Source organism: Urtica dioica, chromosome 1 (genome assembly GCF_054948205.1).
Source record: "Urtica dioica subsp. dioica isolate 48M chromosome 1, U.dioica_male_clone48M_v1_H2, whole genome shotgun sequence".
Taxonomy (NCBI): Eukaryota; Viridiplantae; Streptophyta; class Magnoliopsida; order Rosales; family Urticaceae; genus Urtica; species Urtica dioica.
This window is the reverse complement of record NC_142756.1, coordinates 867789-889851: the sequence shown is the minus strand read 5'-3', so window position 1 is coordinate 889851 and position 22063 is coordinate 867789. Positions and strand designations below refer to the sequence as shown.

Below are 22063 nucleotides of genomic sequence, written 5' to 3'. Positions count from 1 at the left end.
TATGTTTAAACTTTTCACAACTTATCAACGGCTATAACCTATTCGGTACGAATACTTTATCGATTTGGATCTGGATGTTCTTATTTGGACATTTTGTTTGGGCTACTGGATTATATTCTTAATATCCACATACACATATTTTTCATAATATATTAGTCTAAGATTACATGTGCCAACCATAAAAGGTCAAATATCTTAAATGAACCTCAATATAAGTATATTCCCCCAAAAAACACATTGCTTTTGGACCTTACTGAGTTGTTACTAATATTTTTTATTGAGCTAGTCTTGGGACCGAGTGGATTGACCGATATAAATAAAGCTTAAAAATCAATCTTTTTATTTCGGATTATCAAAATAATACCCGATTTTTTCATCATTGATTAAAAATTATATTCACAACAATAAAAGATTCACTAACACCCTTACGTTAAATTATTTGATTAATATACCAAATAGACAATGTTAATGGAAAACATTATACAAATTATACAAAATGACCATTTGAAATTAATTGATTAATAAAATAGACAAATTTTTTAATTTTTAGCAAAATAACTAAAATTACATTGTAAATTTTTGTTGACACTCATTAAAAGTCTTAGCAATTTATACAAATAATTGATCACTTTTAAAAAAATTAATCACAAAGTAAAAAAAATAAAATAAAAGCGTATTTGCACGTTTTAATTTTCACTAATTTTAGACAAATTTTGACTATTTTACTAATTTATTAATTTTAATTAATTACTTAGCTAAAAGACCGATATTAATAGTCTAGAGGATATGAAGTGTAACTAAACCTTCAGAGTATGTAAAAATGAACATAAGATTAATAACCTTTATAAATTAAACAAACAATATTTTTTTTTCTCTTAAACCAAAGATACTTAAAAATATAATTTTCATTTTTCGGTAATTTTTTTTTGTTTTGACAAGATTGACCACTTCAATTGGCAAGAAAAATGATAATTAAATATATAAATAAAAATTAACAATTTATTTCGTCTTCGCGAGTAAGGGACCGATCGGAAATCTTAACATACTCTATTACTTCGAACCTGCAAAACGACGGCATTTATGCAGATCCACCGGCAATAACCCCGAACACCGAGCGACGAAGATCGTAAGATTATAATCATATTATTTTTCTAAAAGTAAAAACCTGAAAAGCTATGCGAATGGGAGAAGGGATTTTGGGTAGCCGAGGAGTGGAAGCGGGAAGCGGAAGAAGAGCGAGCTTGACGGAGAGAAGGAAATGGCTGAAGCGCCGAGAGACGTGGTTAGTGGTTCTGGGCGTGGCTCTTCACGCTGTATATATGCTCAGTATCTTCGATATCTACTTCAAGACCCCAATCGTCCACGGCATGAGCCTCGTCCAGCCTCGCTTTCCTGCTCCGGCCAAGAGGCTGGTCCTTCTGATCGGTGAGATACTCAAATCGCACACCACCTGTTTGTTGAAATGCCTCACTTAAATGCTTTTTTTTTCATCTTCTTCTATGATTTAATGGGTTTGTATCTGAGGTGGGCATTTCATTTTTTGGTTAAAGTCTCGATCTTGAATGTTAATGCTAGCTCATTTAGAACTTAGAGATGCGCTGTGAAGTCGATTTGTTCTCTCAGCTAAGCATTTTCAGAGTGGTAGTTTCGCTGAACCAAAAGCCGTTTTCTGTGTGTTCTGAGTTCCTGCTTAAATTCTTGGAGTGTGATTGGTGCTAGCTGTTTAGTGTTAATGGGTCTGTATGTGAAGTGAGTATTAACGCTTGATGTGTTGGTGCAAACTGTATAGTGTTGCTCAATCATAATAAGTTAATATTATCTGTTTTGTTATTGTAATTTTCAGCCGATGGTTTGCGTGCCGACAAATTCTTTGAGCCGGACTTTGGAGGAAAGTTCAGAGCCCCGTTTTTGAGAAGTGTGATCGAGGAGAAGGGTCGGTGGGGAGTGTCTCACGCCCGACCTCCGACGGAATCGAGACCCGGGCACGTCGCGATCATCGCGGGTTTTTACGAGGATCCGAGTGCAGTTACCAAAGGTGGATCTTTCTCTCCAAAGTGGGTATTATTTCACTTTTGGCTTTCCCATTATCTTCCGCTTTATGGTTCTACTTGTTAAAAGGTGAGCTATTGAATTTTTTTATTTTTTTTATTTTATTATTTCCCAGGATGGAAAGCGAATCCTGTTGAATTCGATTCGGTGTTCAACCGAAGCCGGCACACATTTGCTTTTGGCAGCCCGGATATAGTCCCGATTTTCTGCGGGGCTTTGCCTCACAGCACGTGGAAGAGCTATCCCCACGAGTTTGAGGATTTTGCTACTGGTTAGTCTGATACGAACTGATATATTTTTTTGGATTAATTGAAATATAAACGAAACGAGATACAATGGTGATGTCAGACTTTTGACAGGTCTGTGCTCTCCCGAATAGGAATTCCCAAAGCCTAATCTCCTGATTCCTGTTATTTATAGTCTAGCCAACCTCTTTGTATTCTATATTTTTAACCCCCTAATTATTTCTTTTTAGTATTATTAGTATTGTTATTCTCTCAATATATAGTTATCGTAGATTTAATGCTAGCGATAGTTTAATAATGTATGTATTCCTAACAATACAGATGCCTCTTTTCTGGACGAGTGGTCGTTTCAAGAGTTTCAAAGCCTGTTTAATCGATCCAATGAAGACCAGAGATCAAAGGCTTTGCTTCAACAGGACAATCTCGTCATATTCTTGCACCTGCTCGGGTGCGACTCGAACGGGCACGCACACAAACCTTATTCAAACATTTATCTCAACAATGTCAAGGTTGTTGATAGTATTGCTGCGAGGGTTTACGACGGTCTGGAAGACTATTTCCAAGACAACCGTACTTCCTACATATTTACTGCTGATCATGGAATGAGTGACAAAGGTGAGGTACATCATGAAGCAATTAGTTCGCATTTTCGACAAAATTAATTCACAGTTCGAAAACATGACAGTTTGTTAATGGATATTTAATAATATTAGTTATATTCATAACAAACAAAAACAAATATATACATTAAAAGACGTTATGTAAGAAATAATTTTTAATATTTTTAGAATATTTATTGTATGAAATAATAAGTGTTGTTACTAAACTACATATTAGAAGTTATTTATAAAGCTCAGAGCATATAAGTTTTGGTAAAAACAAATATGAACACAAATTAATTCAGTACTACTAACACGACACTTCTTACACATGTTTATGCTAGAAAAAGACAATAAGCCTAACTTTAATCTGCAGATTCTGACATGTATAGATACGGTTTCAAATGATAGGTAGCCACGGAGATGGTCATCCGACAAATACGGACACACCGCTCGTTGCTTGGGGAGCGGGTATTAAACATCCGAGGCCGATTTCGAGCATCAACAACGACCATTCCGACTCTGCGTTTCGTTTTGTCGACGAACACACGCACGATGCGCCAACGCCCAAAGAGTGGGGTCTCAATCAAATTGAAAGGGTCGACGTGAATCAAGCAGATATTGCCCCGCTCATGGTGATGATAGTCCCTCTTTTCATTCCTTGCCATGTTTCTTCTTTTCTCTTGATGATTTTTTTTTTTTTTTTTTTCGGTTGATATGATAATAACTCACATCCTCGTTGCCTCTTTTGCCCAGTCGACTCTTCTCGGTTTACCTTGCCCTGTCAACTCGGTCGGAAGTCTGCCACTTGAGTACCTAAACATGAATGAGGTACGATTAAACACATGGCATTTGATCCTTATTTATTTTCTGATCAAAATGGTCCTTAAATGCTATGGATTTTGCAGTATCTAGCTCGTTTAAAGAAATTAAATTTTTTAGCTTCCTAAGAGGCTTATATATATTTTCCAAATACTTTTATAACTTGTTAATTATATAGAAGAAACTAATTAAATCATAGTCTAACCTAATTACAATATATAAAAATCAAGCAATTTTGGTTTGTCAGGGTAAGACTGTTTTAGTGATACTTTATCAAATTGTTAACAAGATATTTAAGTTTGTAAATATGTTTAAGTTTGGGTATTGAATTTAATTGGAAAACAACGTTTTATCTATTTTTATGAATAGGACACTAAAATGCTACAAAATCAGTAGTTTGAGGACCGTTTTGCTTGTAAAATTATAGGGACCAATGTCTTCGCACAATAGTATTAGGACTATTTGCTACTTATTTATTTGATTTCCTTTTTTTACTGAATTTTTCGTTACATAGAAGAAAACTAATCGATTTAAAACATATGTTTAGGCAGCAGAAGTGGAAGCTGTGGTGGCTAATACAAAACAAATTTTGAACCAATTCCTTCGCAAGTCACGTATCCTTTTTTTTATTATTATCCTTATCATTGTTATTATTTACTTCTGTAAAGCTTATGTGGAAGGACATAGAAATAGACAACACAGTAGACTTCAGATATGATTTCTTTGACGAACGTACTTAGAAATAAAACAGTCAAACTCGCTAAATTTCAAACCTTTCAAGCCCTTGGCTCACTATTCTTCTATGCTGGACCAAATCGAGGATCTCATATCCATTCGAAACTACAAAGCTGCGATGAAACTATCCGAGAATCTCCGAAGCTTGGCATTGGAAGGATTGCATTATTTTCAAACATACGATTGGCTTATGCTCATGAGTGTCATCAGCCTCGGATATATCGGTTGGATGGTCTATCTTGCTCTTCACGTACTTCAGTCTTACACTTCATTGTGCAGTGAAAAGGAACACCCGTCTTTTCTCACACACGCTTCCAAAAAGGTGATTTCTTTTGCAGTTGTGATTTCAGGTCAAAATTTTATTTCCCAAACATAACTCGAGTTTTGGATATAACTCTATATCTCAGGTTCAAGTATGTGGAGGGCTATTGATGGGAGTGATTAGTGTTCTTCTAATCGTCGAGCGATCGCCTCCTCTTTACCACGCGTACACATCGATGACAGTGTTTCTATGGACGCAAATATTCAGCGAATACCGGTTCATAAAAGCATTGTGGACGCAATTACACGGAAGACGGGTTTACTACGTCGCCAATATCGTAGCCACTTGTGCTTTGGCAATACTCATTTCCGAGTTTCTGGTATCGGGATCGAACTTCACTCTGAAAAAGATAGCCTTTCACATGGTTCTTATGAATATAGATTTCTGAAGTGTTATAGGCTTGTGGGTTTCGCAGGTGAATAGCTTCACGGAGAGAAAGCTCTATACTTGGTATTTCCTGGCCGTGGGAGCGATAGCTTCTGCGTATCTTTTTAAATCGATTCCATGGCGATCGGGGATACCATATTTCGTTTGTGCCGTGTGTTGGTTCTTGTCTATCTTTACCCTAATGCCAGCTGATATTCCAGATAACACGAATCTAGTGTAAGTCAATCTAGCTCATATTTCTACTGTGTTGACCTCTCGAGTTTGATTTACTTTATTTGTATGTGACAATTTATTTTTATTTTATAATTTTTTTGCAGAGTTGGGAGCGGAGCTATGATCATTGTCATAGGAATTTCGGCAAGGTTGCTCGATCACGCTGAAGGGAATAAATATTGGCTTACTCTTCGCAATCACGAAAAGAAAAGACCAAAATTTCCGGTTCTTTTTCACTTACAGGTGCTTGAATATGTCTTTAGCTGTCCTTGGCACTTGAAAATCAAATATTGTTCATTACTAACTAGTTCTGTTATGAATTCTTTATATATATGCAGGTACTCTTAGTTGGGTTATCATCTGTGATGGTGCCATTATCGACGTCTCACAGGACACAGAAACAAGAGTTGCTTGCATTTCACCAGTTCATCAATTGGTCCATTGCTGGTAAAAAAAATTTAAAAAAAAAAAAAAAAAACTTTGCACTTCTATGTTTCAATCAAAGCATTTTTATTTACTGGATGGTACACTTTGCCCCTTAGTTAAACAATTTTTTTTTTTTTTTTTGAACAACTTTTACACTCAAGTCGAAGACGTTTGAAACCTGATGACCTTGGAGTCTAAAACCCGACCATAAAATTACTTGATTCACCCAAATTGATACGATTTTCAGCTAAAAATTTAGGAGGACTAAATCAAAACCATTTGTAACTTATAATCACCATTTTAGACGATTTTTCTAAACTAGGTATAAAGTGACACAACCAGTATAATCCGGTGGACAAATAAAAAAAAATGGAACCAAACTTGATTACATGTAATATTGACCAATTATAACATCATGTGAATAGGTTTGTCAATGATCCTCCCATTGTTTTCGGCGAACAGTCTGTTGTCCAGACTCACTTCGATATTTCTCGGCTTTGCGCCGACCTTCCTTCTGTTATCTATTGGGTATGTATTAGATATGATGAGTTACTGAATAAAATTATTACCAATTTTTCTTTTTATTATTTCGGAGTAAAGAAATATTAATCCTGATGTATCTTCGATGCAGATACGAAGCCGTTTTTTACGGTGCCCTTGCTCTTGTGCTCATGGCATGGATACTATTTGAAAACACACTTCTCTATGTTAGAAAGGTCAAATGGTCAAACAATTTGGAGAATAATGTGCTTGAGAGTGATGATCGGTACTTGCAGCTTTCTGATGTGCGGATTCCACTAGTTTTTGTAAGTTTTGTTTTTGTTTTTTTTTTTGCGAATGGTATTAGCTATACTTACGTTCTTTCTTTTTTATTTTCTATTTCATTGTTAACCGAAAATACCGGATGGTACCAGAGAGCAGTTAATGCCAAAAAAAAAATTAATAATAATGATTCCAATTTCAGATGGTCTTATTCAACGTCGCCTTTTTTGGAACCGGGAATTTCGCAAGTATTGCGAGTTTCGAAATATCGTCTGTGTACCGATTCATCACCATCTTCAGCGTGAGTAAATTAGTGAATTACTTTTATATCTTATTCTCTCTACGATCTATGCTTTAATAGCTGACAATAAAATTCACTCTGTCTTTTTTGCAGCCATTCCTTATGGCAGCCTTGCTCATCTTCAAGCTCTTCATTCCCTTCATGCTTGTCATGTAAGTCAACTTTCCAACTTAATTCTTTCTGTCAATTATTTCATATGTATGTAAAACTAAGTCTATAACCTCTAACCCTACAGTAGTGCCTAAAATTTTTACTGCCGTAAAAAAAAAAAGCACCGAGTCTGTAATGATTACGCCTCACCCCTTAAGCCAATTTACCCCCTAAAAACAAGATCGTTTAATCAAAGTCTTCTATGATTAGAATATGTGAATCATTTTATAAATCTTCTCTTAAAATAACCAGCTAATACACTCAGACTCGGTTATATCGTGAACCCTGATGACTTATTCATATGAAAGTAGATTTAAACGTAATTAATTAAAGAGTAGTACTAATTTACCTTCCTGATAATATCGGGAGGAATAATCTATTATGTAAAAATATAATCTCGGTTGTCGATAAAAAATACAGATGTGCTTTCAGTGCAATAACGAAAATGAACCGAATTCCGCGACTGGGTTGTTACTTCCTCGTCATCTTATTTTCCGATATTATGACCATCCACTTCTTCTTCCTGGTACGCACATACATACATACATACATGCTCGAATGAAATAAGACTTGTTAATCATTTGTGAGCATTCATTCGTGATTTCGTTCAGGTAAGAAATACGGGAAGTTGGATGGAGATCGGAAACAGCATAAGCCATTTCGGAATCGTGAGCGCTCAAGTTGTGTTTGTGTTGCTTCTTTTCGCTCTCACCAATATTTACACCAAACACATCCAAATCACTTCACCAAATCTCTCCTCTCACAAGGCTATGTAATCCACTTCTTCTTCACGTTCATTGATTAGGACTTTTTAGTCATTATTTTATTACCTTTTAGAGCTTCCTGATAATTCGTCTTCTGTGCTTCGTATCAGCAGATTTTCCTAATTTGTCTTTACAATTGAAATTTTGAAACTAGCCTTATATGGTTTTGATTTTATATTATTTATTGTTACACGAGTTCTGATATATACCGAGATTAATGTTTAATTTCAGTTAATATTTATATATTTGAAATAGGACAATTTAGCAACTTAGCCAATTTCAAACGTGATTTAAAGATTCGACCAACGTTTAATAAATAGTGTAATCTAGGCATTTACGGAAATAAACGAGTATAAAAGAACGAAAATACATTTGTGTAGTATTAATCATACAAACGAAATAGTAGCCAATGTTTGAAACATGCAAATTAGAAAGTCAACTTGTGCGTTTGAAAATTACATGATCGGATTTAAATTTCAAATATTTAAAAGGCAATATTCATTTATTAAAATAAATAAATTATATATTTCATTATAATAAACCCTTTTTTTAAATCATGAAGATATCCATTCAAAAAAGGAATTATTTTAATGCAGTTGTTAATTATTTAACATAGAAATAACTTTCTTCAGATTTGTTTTTATATTCTAGCAATTTCTCTCTATATCATTATTTCATTAAAAATCGTTTATGTTTGGTAAGATTTTGTTTATTTCGGTTTATTTTGTATCATTTTTCATTAATTCATATCGTCTAGGTTTAACTCTACATCTCTCTTTGTATCATTGTTTTGATCATAGTTAATTATGGTTAATAAGAGTTATTTATGTAAATAAATGTCTATTTGTTTGTTTTGTTCTGATTTCAAATATATGCACTTTCCCTTTTTAATTGCACGTATCAGTTTCTAAATTTCAAGATATGATTTCACGTATTCAATTACAATTTATTAATTCATTTATTGATAAATTTCCTTCTTAATTTCAAATTGACTTGTCAAACGTGGGCTATGTAACCCCCGTTTCATTTAGGGCTCTAGGCGAATTAATATTTGCGGCCCTTTGATGATAATAAAAATTTAAATATAAAAGAAAGTTCGACTGAAAATTAGAAATTTTGAGACCGATCTTTCTTGTAGTTATTTGACATTTTTGGGCCCAATCGAGAACCCTAAGCTGGTGCCTTGTTTGCCTCTACTCACGGCGTACTGGTGCACACCCTAGTAAATAATTTATTAAAGGTTGTGTATGGGTTAATGTCGTTTGAATTGCAGTTATATATCGTTTTAAATCACTGTAAACTATGATCTCTTCAATACTTTTGGACCAAAATCCAATATGTCAAAATTAATCCAAAAGTATGACTTCCTTGTATTTGTAGGTACAAAATTATCCCCAATGAAATATGTTTTTTTTTTTTTTTTTTTTTAATATTTCATCTGTCTAGCTTATCTATATTATCGTCAATAATCTACCCGATTTATTGATATTTTCGATATTATGGTTTTTTTTTTTTTGGAAACATGGAAAATCTTCGATCGACGTTGATGAGACATGGATTTTTTCGGGGAGATTCTAGACAAAAATGAATGAAGACTTGGACATCAATGTTGACTTTTTCATTAAGAAATATATATATATCCTTTAATATTATTTTATTAGAGGTACGAATTAATTGGAAAATTCGACGAAGTTTTTTTTGGGTCGGTGGTGGTTGTGAAGTCTGATCAAGAATAAAAAGAATAAATTGCATGTCTGCAAAAGCCTTTTTTTTTTTCGGCTCCCTTCTCAATTTTCTTCAAGCTTTACCCAAATACACACGTATAAAAATTAATTTTAAACAAATTAAATAAACCAAGTCAATTTCCCCTAAAACAGAATTACATAAATTTCCCCAAAATCAAAAACAGATTCTTTATGGTCATTTTCAACGGTTTTCCCAGACATATATTCTCTTAATTACCACGTCCACTTGCTTGCTGAATAAGAAATAACAAATTTCATTTCACAATTCACATGGAAGCTTCGTCGAAGTTCCACCATTTGATCCAGTCTCTCCATTGCTTCTATTTACTTCGTTCGTTTTGTTCGTTAATTCACTCATCACCATCTTTGAAGTAACATCACCGATCAAGATGAAGCTAGAAGTAGAAAGGTCCAAACCTTTTTTTATTCGAAACATTATTCTGAGGAATATTTTTCTCTTTACTTACTTAAATGCCATTTTTTTTTTGGGTTTTGATTTTCGCAGATTCAATCCCGGTTTGGAACAGGCCAATCAGATTCTTCTCAGCAATGTTCTTCCACGGCTATGGGACCAGTCCTCGAAGCTCTGCGGTGAAATTGGCACGTCATCATCGTCTTCATCGCCGTCGTCGTCGAAACTCAGACACGTGATTTTGAAAGAGAATAACCAGACCGTAGTGATCTTCGCTACTTCGCGAGATTTCGCCGCCGAAAAGCTTCGTCAACAAGGTGTTTCGGATTTGGTTTCGTCGATCGACGCGAAAGAGAGTTTCGAACCCTTCAAGTTTCTCCGCGAGAAAACCGATTTCGCAATCAACAGAGCTATTATCGCTCTCTCCACGAACACCGAGACGAGCTTCCTCTGATCAAGGATCAGGTAAATTACAATTCCGAGTTAAATTCACGATCTGTTGACTTTCGCTGATGAAACGAATTTTTTTTAAAAAAAAAACAGATAATTATGAAGCCAGAAAGCCCTAAAAAACCTCTCATCATCGCCGGACACTCTCTCGGAGGCTCGATCGCTGCTCTGTTCACGCTGTGGCTCCTGGAGAGCGGTGACTTCTCAGGCGATAAACGCCCGATCTGCGTCACTTTCGGTTCGCCTCTGATCGGCGATGCGAGGCTTCAGAGAGCGCTTTACAAGCACTCTCCGTGGTGCTCCAACTTCCTCCACGTGGCAGCGAACGGAGATCCGGTGCCGAGAATGTTCTCGAAGAACTACGTGCCGTTCGGGACGTTTCTGTTGTGCTCGGAATCTGGAAGCTCTTGCTTCGAGGAGCCTGAGACGGTGCTGAGTTTGCTGGCCAAAACCGGATCGGAAAACAGAGGAACTTCCGGTGGGAGTGTGGATTACGGGAAGGTTCTGGAAGATCTGAAGCGAAAGTCTTTGTTGAAGAAGAAAGTCGAGACTGAGACTGAGACTGAGTGGGATTCGAATCTATACCATGTGGGAACTCTCACACAACTCTCAGCCATAGGCTTGGTCCCAAATCCACTCTCACAACAGGTCTCTCTCTCTCTCTCTCTCTTGCTTATTAGAAATCATACGTATTGAGATCATTTGTATTATAAGATTATTGTAATTGGTAGTTGATGAGTTAGTTTTATAAGCAGTTAATAATAAGGTTAGGGGTGTAAACATTAAATTAAGTTGTGAAAAACACTGAAGATAATGAGTAAGCATAGAGAAGAAAAGGGACTCTCACCTTCTGATTAAATATATTTAGAAACACAAGCGGGCAAAGATTTACCTCCGTGGAAAGGAGAAGTATTTTAATTTCTTTTAATTAAAAGTAAATTGTTTAGATTATCCTATACATACTCTATAGGTAATAAAAAAAAACAATTTGAGAATTTTTGAACGTTACAGAGGGCGGAGCTACATATCCTGAACTTTTGATGATTACAATTTTTATCTTAAAAGTTGTTAAGACTTGGGAAAGGAATTAGTTTGGCTAAGACTTGTATTCTATTTTTTCTGAGCAGGAAAAATCTGAAATCGGGCGTCTGGCCGATGAGATAGCGAAACGGGAAATGAAGTACCAGATCGGCAAGAGAAGGGTCAGAACGGACAAGAAGCTGAACGATTCCAAGATAAACATGGCCAAACTCGAATGGTACATCAAATCGGCGAACGACAAGAAAATCGGGTACTACGACAGCTACAAGAACATGAGGTTCATGACGGACATAGACATTCAAGAGTGTGTCAAGAGGCTGACGATCTATTGGTCGGACTTGGTCGAAGAAGCCGACATGAAGCCACAGTCCGAGAAAGAGACGCTTCGGACACGGTGGCTCTACGCAGGATTGAACTACAAGAGGCTCGTCGAGGCTCTCCGCATCGCCGAGCACTACTCACACGATGGTCTCTCGGGCTACGAGGAAAACGCTAGGCCGAGACATTTCAAACGCTTGGAAGAGTTGGTCGCCGAAGCCGAGAGCAAGAGTACTGATGAGAAGAAGAAGAAGAAGAGCATCGGCGCTGTGGATTCTTGCTTCTGGGCAAAGGTCGAAGAGGCGCTCATTTTGTGCGGATCGATGAAGAGTGGAGAATCGAGCGAGGAAGAGAAAAGAGCTTGCGAGGCCAAGTTGAAGGAGTTTGAGGGTAGAGTGAAGGGTTTGATTGGGAATAAGGAAGTTTTGCCGGAGATTTTCTTTGAGCAAAGCACATTTATGTTGTGGTGGAAAAGCTACAAGGAAGCGATGGCCGGGGTAAATTATAGGCCGGCGCTTAGTGATTTCATGGAGAATCGCGAATATATAAAATATTCCAATGGAATGAGCTTTAAACTATGAGCTTATACTCTGCTCATTTCTTTTTTTGGGACATTATACTTCGTTGCTTGTTTCACTGGATCATATGCCTTGTTTTCTTGTATTTCAGCAAATAAGAGATTTCATATTGTTTGTACCTGAAAACTCGGAAGAATAAAATATTTGGAGTTTGTTGGCCAATGTTTATGTTGTGGACGTGGTCGTACGTAGCTGTCTTGGGAGCTAATTATGGGCTTGAAGAATGAAAAGGGAAAATATATTTTTTATCAGAAAAGGGAAAAATATTTATAACACAAGGAAATGACATTTTTTATCACTGATTTTTATATTAGATATTTTTATTATGCTTTTATGAAAGTTGAATTCTCTATTTAGTATTTCAAGAACTAGGCAGATTCCAAATATCGGTAAAAATGTTCTAAAATAAATACATGAATAAAAGAAGTAATAAGATAACAACGTCCATAAAAATACAAATACCAAATAAAAACCCATCTAGTTTAGTTTAGTTTAGAGTTAGGGGGATGTGGGACCACCTTTTTCAAGCCCATCTCATGCACTTGTTTATCTAAGCTTCAATATTTCTAAGCAATTTAATATTGGGCATCAAAACCGGAAAAGATCAAAAATTTCAGTTCCGATGCTTAACTTTATGTCAAACATTCAAACACTCTTCCAAACATACATTCTCTACAATATTACTCAAGCTCTCTATATTTGTAATTTACACCTATACTTTATATTATATAATTCTGAATCTTAAAGATACTCTTTCCCTTACGGAGATTTATTCATTTAGTTTGTTCGGAGAGGGGACTCTCTCTCTCTCTTCTCCAAAGTCCAAACAGAGCTTTCTAGATCTAGGGTTTCTTCAACCCCCCTCTGCCGCCGCTCCCCCCGGAGCCGCCGGACTTCTGCCCTGGTCCGACCAGCGGTGAAGCTCCGGCCGAGGGAGGCCCATCATTTGCCTTTGTTTTTAGCTTACCCATTTCCCCTCCAATGGCTTTTCTCTTCCCTTGCCTTCCTCCCCTTTTGGTGTTCTCCGGTGAGCTCCGTCGGAGCCTGCACTTCTTGTCTTTTATTTCAGGTCGGCATGGTGGTTCTCCTTCAGATCTTGGGCAGGTTGACGTCGTCCTTTGTGTGTGGACCTCGGCTGTGAGATCCGTACCCTTCGGAGGAGGCTGCGACCGCGGCACTGCTGTGGGGCTTTTCTCGGTGGTGGTGGTGGTGGTGGATCCCAGAGACCTATGCTCTGCTTTGTTATCCGGCGACGCCGTGTGGGTGGCGGTAGTTTGTATGGGGCCGAGAGGGTATAATTTGGATGTTTACCTGTTTTTTCGTGTGTTTAGTTTGTTAAATCTTGTTGTCACTAGTTTATTTTCTTGTCTTTTAGTGAGAGAGTATTATGCTTGTTTTATTTTGGTTTGTTTTGGACTCGGATTAGCCGCAGTCTCATCTCCCGTAGTGGATTTCCTGTTAGGTTTTTATCTATGCAGGTTGAAGAACCACCCTATTCGTGGTTATCGGACCGAGTTTGGTTGGATTTTTCCATCGCCAATCTTTGGATTTTTTAACGAGCCTCTTGTGTGCTCTATTGGTGTTTGTAATTCTTCTTGTTGTCGGAAGTTTGCACATATCGGACTTTTACCGGAATTTAGTGTTAGATTCACCTCGACTTAGGTCTTGGTAATCCATGTACTATGGTGTTATTCTCATGTATTGATGGGTTTTTTTACTCAATTTTAATGGAAAATCCGTACTATTAAAAAAAAAAATTTGTTCGGAGAGGTTTTAATAGGTTGTTTTCAAGAAATTCTTACACATTTCCTTATTTTGCATATTAACAGATTTAAACCCATTAACATTTCTTTTTATAAATTGATTGTTCTTATAAAATAATCAGAACTTCTTTTAAGCAAGTTTCCTTTTCAGTTACATTGAGTTTCTCACCTCATCAATCAATCCAAAATTTTCTCACTCTTTGTTTTGACTTTTCTGAAAGTTAACACTAAAAGCGCCTAAAGTGTTAAAGTATGCCCAAAAAAGCTTTGAGCTGTTACAGACACTTCTGTCCAAAGTGTTTGGATTGCATATCCACACAAATGCATCAAAACTTCAAAAGTGTACAAAAGAACAAATATATTTGGTAAAAAAAACAGATTTGGATATTTTATACCAAATCATGATCTAGAGTATAGTATAAAATATAGATATACATTAATAAAAAAAAATCATTTAGTTTCCATTCTAGACCACGTTCTTCGTGAAATCCTCTTGTCATAATTTTAGTACCCAATCCTTTCAAGATAAAATCCAAAACCTTGCGTTTCTTGTTCACTTCGATCACGTTATTGTGGAAGCGCTCTTGAATGGGACCCACTATAATTCACATAACCATGATCCTTCATGTGCTTCAAAATAAATAGAGAGCAAAAAGTCCACGTAACATTTTTCATTCCCTACTGTTTATTTTCTTAAATGTAGTATATAACTAATATCACGACCGCAATATCTTTCTAAAGTCTAAAGCATTAAACGATGAACCGAAACAGCCATATTAGCACTAAGAACGGTCTGTGGACCGAACATCAACATGTGTGGGCCCACATCCCAATACCCACTTCTCGACGTCGTTTAAATTGTAATTACGTAAGTCATAGATAACGCAAACCAAGAACAATACCGTGCATATCACGCGCTACGATTTCAAGTGGGCCTTGTCATCTCAACTTTGAATGTGCAAAAAGCTCAAAAAAACATAATAATGCGTACGGCCAGAATCTCTTCTGCTATATTGCTTTTTTTATTTTTTATTATTATATATAATAAAAGAAGATATGTCTTACCGATCCGAATTTTTACAGTAGGGTAAAACAGTAATTCCCCATAAACCGAGTATGAAATGAAGCAGTGTCCAAAAATCAATGCATAGTTTTCTTATTCAGATTGAAGTCAATAAAAGGTGGGAAAAATTATGCCCATGAAAAAAAAAGGTATCTTTTTGTGAATAAAAGCATCAATACTGAGCTCTTATTCTTACAAATACAAAACTTTGATAGTTCAAGAATGAGGTTCAACTTAACTTTATGTTCTAAAAGAATTGCCTGAGGCCTTTCATCAACGCGTCGGTTTGGTTGGGCTTACCGACCGAAACCCGAACGTAACCTTTCAGCTCTTTGTTGTTGTAGTGACGTATCATCACTCCCATGTTCGCAAGGTCCTCCTACATTTTGACCCCAGATTTTAATTACACGACACAAAAAAAGAATATAAAACAAATAAACGCACCTTTAGCTTCTTCGCATCGACTCCGTTCGTAACTGCACAAAGAATGAAATTGGAATGGCTTGGATACGGCTCGAGAAATGGGACTTCTTTAAGAAACCCGAAAAGTCTCTCCCTTTCTTGCAGCAAAGCGTCTTTCACATACTGGCAGAGTGAAACACATCCACTATTAAATACACTACACTACACAACTGATATAAAACTCTTTAACGAGTTACTATTTTTTTTTTTTTTTGGAAAAGAGAAGACCTCTAAATAGGTTGGGTTTTGCAGCGCTGCACAAGCTGCAACTTCGGCCGCGACAGAGACGTTGTATGGTTGCTTGGCTCTCCAGAGATACTCGATGATGCTCAATGGAAATGCTCCGTAGCCCACACGAAGCCCAGCCAAACCTAGGACGTTTCAGAATGGGAAGGACAAACAGAATCGGAATATTCTTTAGAATGATGAGGCACACACAACCAGACATGCCAAATTTCACACTTCCCATTTCTTGGATGGAAATCGATAGTACATAAAATAAGATTAAAAAAAAAAAAAAAAGATTACGATACCGGCTCTTTTGCTGAATGTTCGAAGAACGATCAAGTTATCGTGCTTCTTCACCAATTGCATCCTAGACTCGAGAGCTGCAAACTCTATATATGCTTCATCAAGGACAACCAGTAAGGGAAGTTCGAGTATCTTCATAAGTACGTCATCGTTAATTATACTGCGATGGATAACGATGCAACATTAGCACGTATGAGAAGAAACCGCCCAAATTCATAGCCCATAAAGAATAGAAAGAAGAAGAAAACGTGAGAACTGTACAATTCTTAGAATGGGAAATTATTCATGGATTTGTTGAATAAAAGAATGAGAAAAATGTCTCAAGAACCTGAAATATCCTATGTCAAAAATGTTTCACAAAAAACAACAGTAAATTACCTCCCATCCGGATTGTTCGGAGACGTTAGAAATATGCATTTCGGATTTTCCCTTTCGACGGCATCTTTAATGAGTTCAAAATTCAAGCTAAAATCAGGATTCCTCGGAACTGCCAAATAATAGAAAGGAAAAAAAAAAAAAACCATCAAAACCAAAATAAAACTACGAATGACAAGATACAGTAATATCACAGAAACTAAAAACCTTTTTTTTTTTTTTTAACCTTTGATAACGGAAGCGCCATTAACTGCAGCATCAAATTCATACATGGTGAAGGTCGGAGGACAATCCACAATCTTGTCTCCAGGATCAAGCACACATCTGAAGCAATACAATCAATCACAAACGATCTAGAAACTTCTCATGCTATGTTCCGAAGAGACTCGAATAATATTTAGTTCGGTCTAACTCTCACCGCATGATCAAATCTATTAGTTCGTCCGCACCACAACCAACGAGTATATGCTCAGCTCCAAGGCCCGAGTCCTCCGCAAGAGCGGCACGAAGCCGGCGACTTTCTGGGTCAGGGTAGATATAAGGAAATTTCAACGAGCCCAAAGCTTCCAGAACCTACAAGGCGATCTGAAATTCAATGAGTTTGGTTTATACAGATACGATTGGTGCCCAATTGAAGCGGTTGGACAAAACAGGACGACGAATAGAGTATAATGAGAGTTCACGACTTGCCTCCGGGGGTGGACCGTAAGGATTCTCATTCGCATCGAGTTTGACAATGTCTTCGGGCTTCCTTCCAAGTCGCGCTGATAATACCTAAAGAAAATCAATTTGTGAACAATATTGGTTAAAAAACTTGTCATTGAATATAAAAAAAACTTTGAAAATGATGACGAGATTCTGATTTCATGCCAAAAGTTTCTAGGAGGAAAAAAGACTCGATATCGCTGGCTGTTCCATTAATAATTTTTGCAAGTGGGACTGGGTAATTGGTTCTCCCAGACAATTCCGAAATTCGGAAAACACTCTCTATCTGAACCAGATATGTCAAATCAGTATATATTTACTCATTGCGTAGGAACCAACAAGGACTAAATAAGCCATTTCTTTCTTTGTCTGAACTCTTTCATCACTCAAACATATCAACATCGCAGCAATACACATAGCTCAAAGACAAAGAAAACATAAAAAAATGAAACTACTACAACCACATTTTATACCATTGACAAAGATCAGTGGGGGTTTTTGGAAGAATACCTCAAAGGGCAAAATGGCTTGATAAGGAGACAACTTTCTCAAGTGGGATCGGATGAACGAGTCTCCGGTGAGCCTCGGTTGTCCATCGCTGACCTGTTGATCCAACGGGACTGTGGACGCCATTGAAACGACTCTCTTCTGGATGTTGAATGAGCTGATGAAACGGGTCTTGGGCTTGGTCAAACAAGGAGAGCAAAACCCGTGTGTGTCAATCACTCCCATCAGTATAATCTGCCCAAAAGGCTGTAGAGCCCAGAAACAAGCGAAGTCTGAACTGAAAATGCTAATTCACCAACTCAAACTAGTCTATTTCTCAATACCAATATTTTAAATCAACGAGAATTGAATATGAGTTCCTATTCGAATCCAAAATGAGTGATTTTTCATCAGTGTAGAAGCATCAACCCCGAACCCTAATTCCATTTTCAAATTCGGACCAAACCGCGAGCATGAGAGGAATCAACAAAAACATGAATTCAAGAAAACCCTAAAGCTGACAATTTTAGAAAAAAATCCTAGGGTTTACCTCCGAGATTCAAAAATTCCGGCGAGACTTCTTCTTCCCGTGAACCTTGTTAACCAGCGTATTCTTCTCTGGGTATTAGTACTAATAAATATTATCTTCTCTGGGTTTTAAACTAAGAAGAAACGACAATCAAAGATTTTACTTGCTTGCCTGGACGAACTCTAATATTTTCTTTCGTTGCTTTGGTCAAGTGAGGGAGATAAGTAAGCGAAGGCAAGTCATTATATGTGAATATCCTGGAAAATGTTAGGTTACTTGGTGCATGCAAGTAAAATGATGTTAGAAAAAAATAAGACATTATATAACTTCACAATAATTTATAATTCTTTATAAGCGTACTTTTCAACTGATTTATTTTAATCCACCGACTAAATATGTGAATATCTTGAGCTAAATGAACCATGGGATAAAAGAGATAATCATATAATCAAATCTATTGTATTGAAATAATAAATTAAATCTATTTATTTTTTTCTGTCGTTTTTGTTGCGTCTTCTTTTCCTCTTTTTTTTTTTTTTTTGAAACAAATTAAGTATTATATACAATGTATCAAGTATTACATACACAGTATTATTACATATTTTAGTCTTCAAATATTTTGTGAAATATTTTGTGAAGATTCTATTTTATTTTAAAATATTACATACAAAATATTATATAAAAAATATTACATACAAAATAGCACAAATTTATAAAATATTATATATATATATATATATACAATTTTCTATTAAAAAAGATTATATACATAATGTATTTTCTTTATACATGTTTAAAAATTGAAAAATATATGTATGTATTACATGTATATATTTTAAATATATTTTGCCACATTTTTTCGGTTCGATTTTCCATAAGTTTGTCGGTTTTTCATGGAAAACGACATTTGAAAACGGCAAATCGAATGCTCTTTTTTCACATTTTTTCCATTTGATTTTCCATCGACTTGTCGATTTTCCCTAAATCAAAAAGTTTGAAAGGACAACGAAAAATATATTTTTTTCCTTAAGCTTGTCTAAAAAAAAAAAAAAAAAAAAAAAAAACTTTGCAAATCGATTGGAGTGTCTTTCTCTAGGTGCGAAGAAAAAAAATAAAAAAAAAAATCTTTTTAAAAAATTCTTACCGGTGCACGTGGCAGTTACGCTTCCAGATACGCGGAAAAACCCTCACGCGCCCGCAAGCTGTCCGTGATTGGAGGCCAAGAGCAACCCACCTGTACACCCCAAACTCAATTAATTAAATTATTAAATCAACTAAAAACCTTCTCTCTCTCATACATTTCATTTCACTCTCTCTGATAATTAAGTTAACCTCTTCACTTTACTCTCTCTCTCTCTCATTCGCAACAATGGCGACTCGAACTCTCTCAGTCGTTCTTCTGCTCCTCCTCGCCGCCACCGTAGCGCCTCCAACGGAGTCCAGTCCCCGGAAACGCCACGCGTCGCCTCCTCGGCTGTCCACGACATTCTACCAGAAAAGCTGCCCCGATTTCGAGAAGATAATGCGAGACGTGATAACGTCGAAGCAGATCTCGAGCCCGACGACCGCGGCGGCGGCGCTCCGGCTGATATTCCACGACTGCCTCCTCAACGGCTGCGACGGCTCGATCCTCCTCTCCTCAACGCCATTCTCCCGCGCCGAGCGCGACGCCGATATCAACCTCTCCCTCCCCGGCGACGCCTTCGACGCCATTGTTAGGGCAAAAACCGCTCTCGAGCTCGCCTGCCCCGCCACCGTCTCCTGCGCCGACATCCTCGCCTTCGCCGTCCGAGACCTCCTCACCATGCTCGGCGGGCCGTTCTACTCCGTTCCCCTCGGCCGCCGCGACTCCAGAACCTCCCAAGCCTCCTCCGTCGCCGGGAAGCTTCCCACGCCTTCCATGTCCGTCCCACAGATCCTCAAAATCTTCGCCTCCAGAGGCTTCTCCGCTCGAGAGACCGTCGCGCTCTCCGGCGCTCACACCGTCGGATTCTCCCACTGCAAGGAGTTCTCCGCCGGAATCTATAACTTCAGCCGATCCTCCGCCTCCGATCCGCACTACAATCCTCGATTCGCGACGGCGCTGAGGAAGGCGTGCGACGGCTACGGGAGGAATCCGACGCTGTCGGTGTTTAACGACATTATGACGCCGAACAAGTTCGATAATGTTTACTTTCAGAATCTCCGGCGAGGTTTGGGGCTTTTGAAGTCTGACCACGGACTTTACGGCGATCCGGCGACCAGGCCGTTCGTTGACCTTTACGCCAACGATGAGAAGCGATTCTTTGCCGATTTCGCTCGGGCGATGGAGAAGCTTAGCGTCTATGGCGTCAAGACTGGGAGGTACGGCGAGATTCGGCGCCGGTGTGATCAGGTCAATTGAGACGGAATTTGTTGATTCAGATTTGTTCTAATTGTTTGTTTGTTCTTATATCATATTAATATTATTGAGGAGCGATTATTGAGAGCAATTCTTCTCTTTTCTTTTTCTTTCTTTTTAATATAAATTATAATGTATACATGTTTTATGAATCGAATGAATGAATGAATGAATGAAGAAGAAAAAAGAGAAATAAGAAGGGCAAAGCTATAGAGGTCACTCTCTATCACATCTTTTGTTTATTGCTTAATCATTTTGTTGTGTTGTTTTGTTCCTCTTCGATTGAGAGAAAGAGGCGAAATGGACTGAAATGCAGTGACTTTGGGTTTTTAAAAATGAATTAAAATGCATTCTTTTGCTTACCTTTGTCTGTTGTTCTGTTTTGAAGCTAATGACAAGAAAGAAAGGACCAATTTTTAGATTTGGACTTTTTGTGGTTAGCGGTGATATTATTATTAATATTATGATAAGCCTTGCATGTGAGTGACCGTGGGTTTCGCTATAATCTTTAATTACTCAACATGTCGTTTCTCGCTTTTTTTGGTCTTATAACAAATGCTCGCTTAGAGAAAAGTACCATTAAATTAAACACCTGAAAACACAATACCATTTTATCATATGTTTAGGCGTTTCTGCAAAGCTAAGTCAGTATCAATAGTACAATGTGTCGGCGAAGGGAATGGTTAGCGAAGGACTTGGGCCTAATCTTGTCTGGCCAGTAAGTAAGAAACTTGTGGGTCATTATAACTAAATTTTTTTATCACCTAATGTTAAATCTTCAACCCAATATTTTATTTTAAACATTAAATAATTTTTTAAAATAATTTTAACAACTTTCTATTTATCACACTATAATTTATATATAATTAACTTGTATAATTTACATTAAATACATTTTTTTAATAAAATAAATATATATTACATTTTACTTACAAAATTTATAAAATAACATCATACAAAAAGTACTTATTAATTTTTATTTGTTTATACATTTATGTCATGTTATAGATTTATTTTATAATTTATTTGCAATGAAGGTTACAAATTTTAATGACCTCTCTAGTGTATTTATTCTCTATCACATATCAAAATTAATTATAATATCAATTTAGAATAAACTAAATAATTTCATATATAATTTTGTGATAAATTAATACAACTACATATAAAATATGATAATTATAATTATGGTTGATTTGTAATTAGTGAAACTGGTTTATATTATTAAAATATCACTCCAAAATGGAGTTAAATAAAGAGTGAATTTCCATATTTTGAGTTTCAATATTGAGTTTTACTATTCATTTGCCCCGTAATGACGTGAGGACGGAGTTGGATTGGAGTGTATCCAACTCTACTATTTTATCACATCTCATTCCATTATAGAGTGAGTAAGAAATGCTCTTGGTCTTAGACAGTAAAAATGAGTAATATGTGGCTTTGCTTTGCA

At 36.7% G+C, this 22063-nt stretch overlaps 4 protein-coding genes across 4 annotated transcripts; 3 read left to right on the top strand and 1 right to left on the bottom strand.

The window, feature by feature from the left end:
• The first annotated feature begins 1012 nt into the window (after window positions 1-1012).
• LOC149406033 (sulfatase and phosphatidylinositolglycan class N domain-containing protein) lies at window positions 1013-8020 on the top strand. The gene is made up of 18 exons (XM_089608694.1): window positions 1013-1425; window positions 1844-2035; window positions 2165-2320; window positions 2616-2909; window positions 3305-3528; window positions 3650-3724; window positions 4263-4329; window positions 4456-4772; window positions 4858-5091; window positions 5188-5375; window positions 5477-5615; window positions 5711-5819; window positions 6224-6326; window positions 6430-6604; window positions 6763-6861; window positions 6955-7013; window positions 7432-7537; window positions 7623-8020. Exons 1-18 carry the CDS (start codon window positions 1176-1178, stop codon window positions 7785-7787), a joined length of 2952 nt encoding a protein of 983 aa, XP_089464820.1. The 5' UTR covers window positions 1013-1175; the 3' UTR covers window positions 7788-8020.
• Window positions 8021-10126: 2106 nt separating this feature from the next.
• Window positions 10127-12481, top strand: SAG101 (senescence-associated gene 101). Its single transcript, XM_089608640.1, has 3 exons — window positions 10127-10397; window positions 10476-11030; window positions 11510-12481. Exons 2-3 carry the CDS (start codon window positions 10482-10484, stop codon window positions 12320-12322), a joined length of 1362 nt encoding a protein of 453 aa, XP_089464766.1. The 5' UTR covers window positions 10127-10397; window positions 10476-10481; the 3' UTR covers window positions 12323-12481.
• A 2611-nt stretch (window positions 12482-15092) lies between these two features.
• Window positions 15093-18496, bottom strand: LOC149406031 (histidinol-phosphate aminotransferase, chloroplastic-like). Its single transcript, XM_089608530.1, has 11 exons — window positions 18405-18496; window positions 18255-18322; window positions 17729-17971; window positions 17204-17287; window positions 16932-17086; window positions 16740-16837; window positions 16517-16625; window positions 16141-16298; window positions 15836-15978; window positions 15590-15730; window positions 15093-15524 (listed from the first exon to the last, which is right to left on the bottom strand). The coding sequence occupies exons 3-11, from the start codon at window positions 17948-17950 to the stop codon at window positions 15393-15395; spliced, it is 1242 nt and encodes a 413-aa protein (XP_089464656.1). The 5' UTR covers window positions 17951-17971; window positions 18255-18322; window positions 18405-18496; the 3' UTR covers window positions 15093-15392.
• Window positions 18497-19524: 1028 nt separating this feature from the next.
• On the top strand, window positions 19525-20975 carry LOC149406030 (Peroxidase superfamily protein). The gene has a single exon (XM_089608585.1). It carries the CDS (start codon window positions 19603-19605, stop codon window positions 20614-20616), a length of 1014 nt encoding a protein of 337 aa, XP_089464711.1. The 5' UTR covers window positions 19525-19602; the 3' UTR covers window positions 20617-20975.
• Window positions 20976-22063: the final 1088 nt, after the last annotated feature.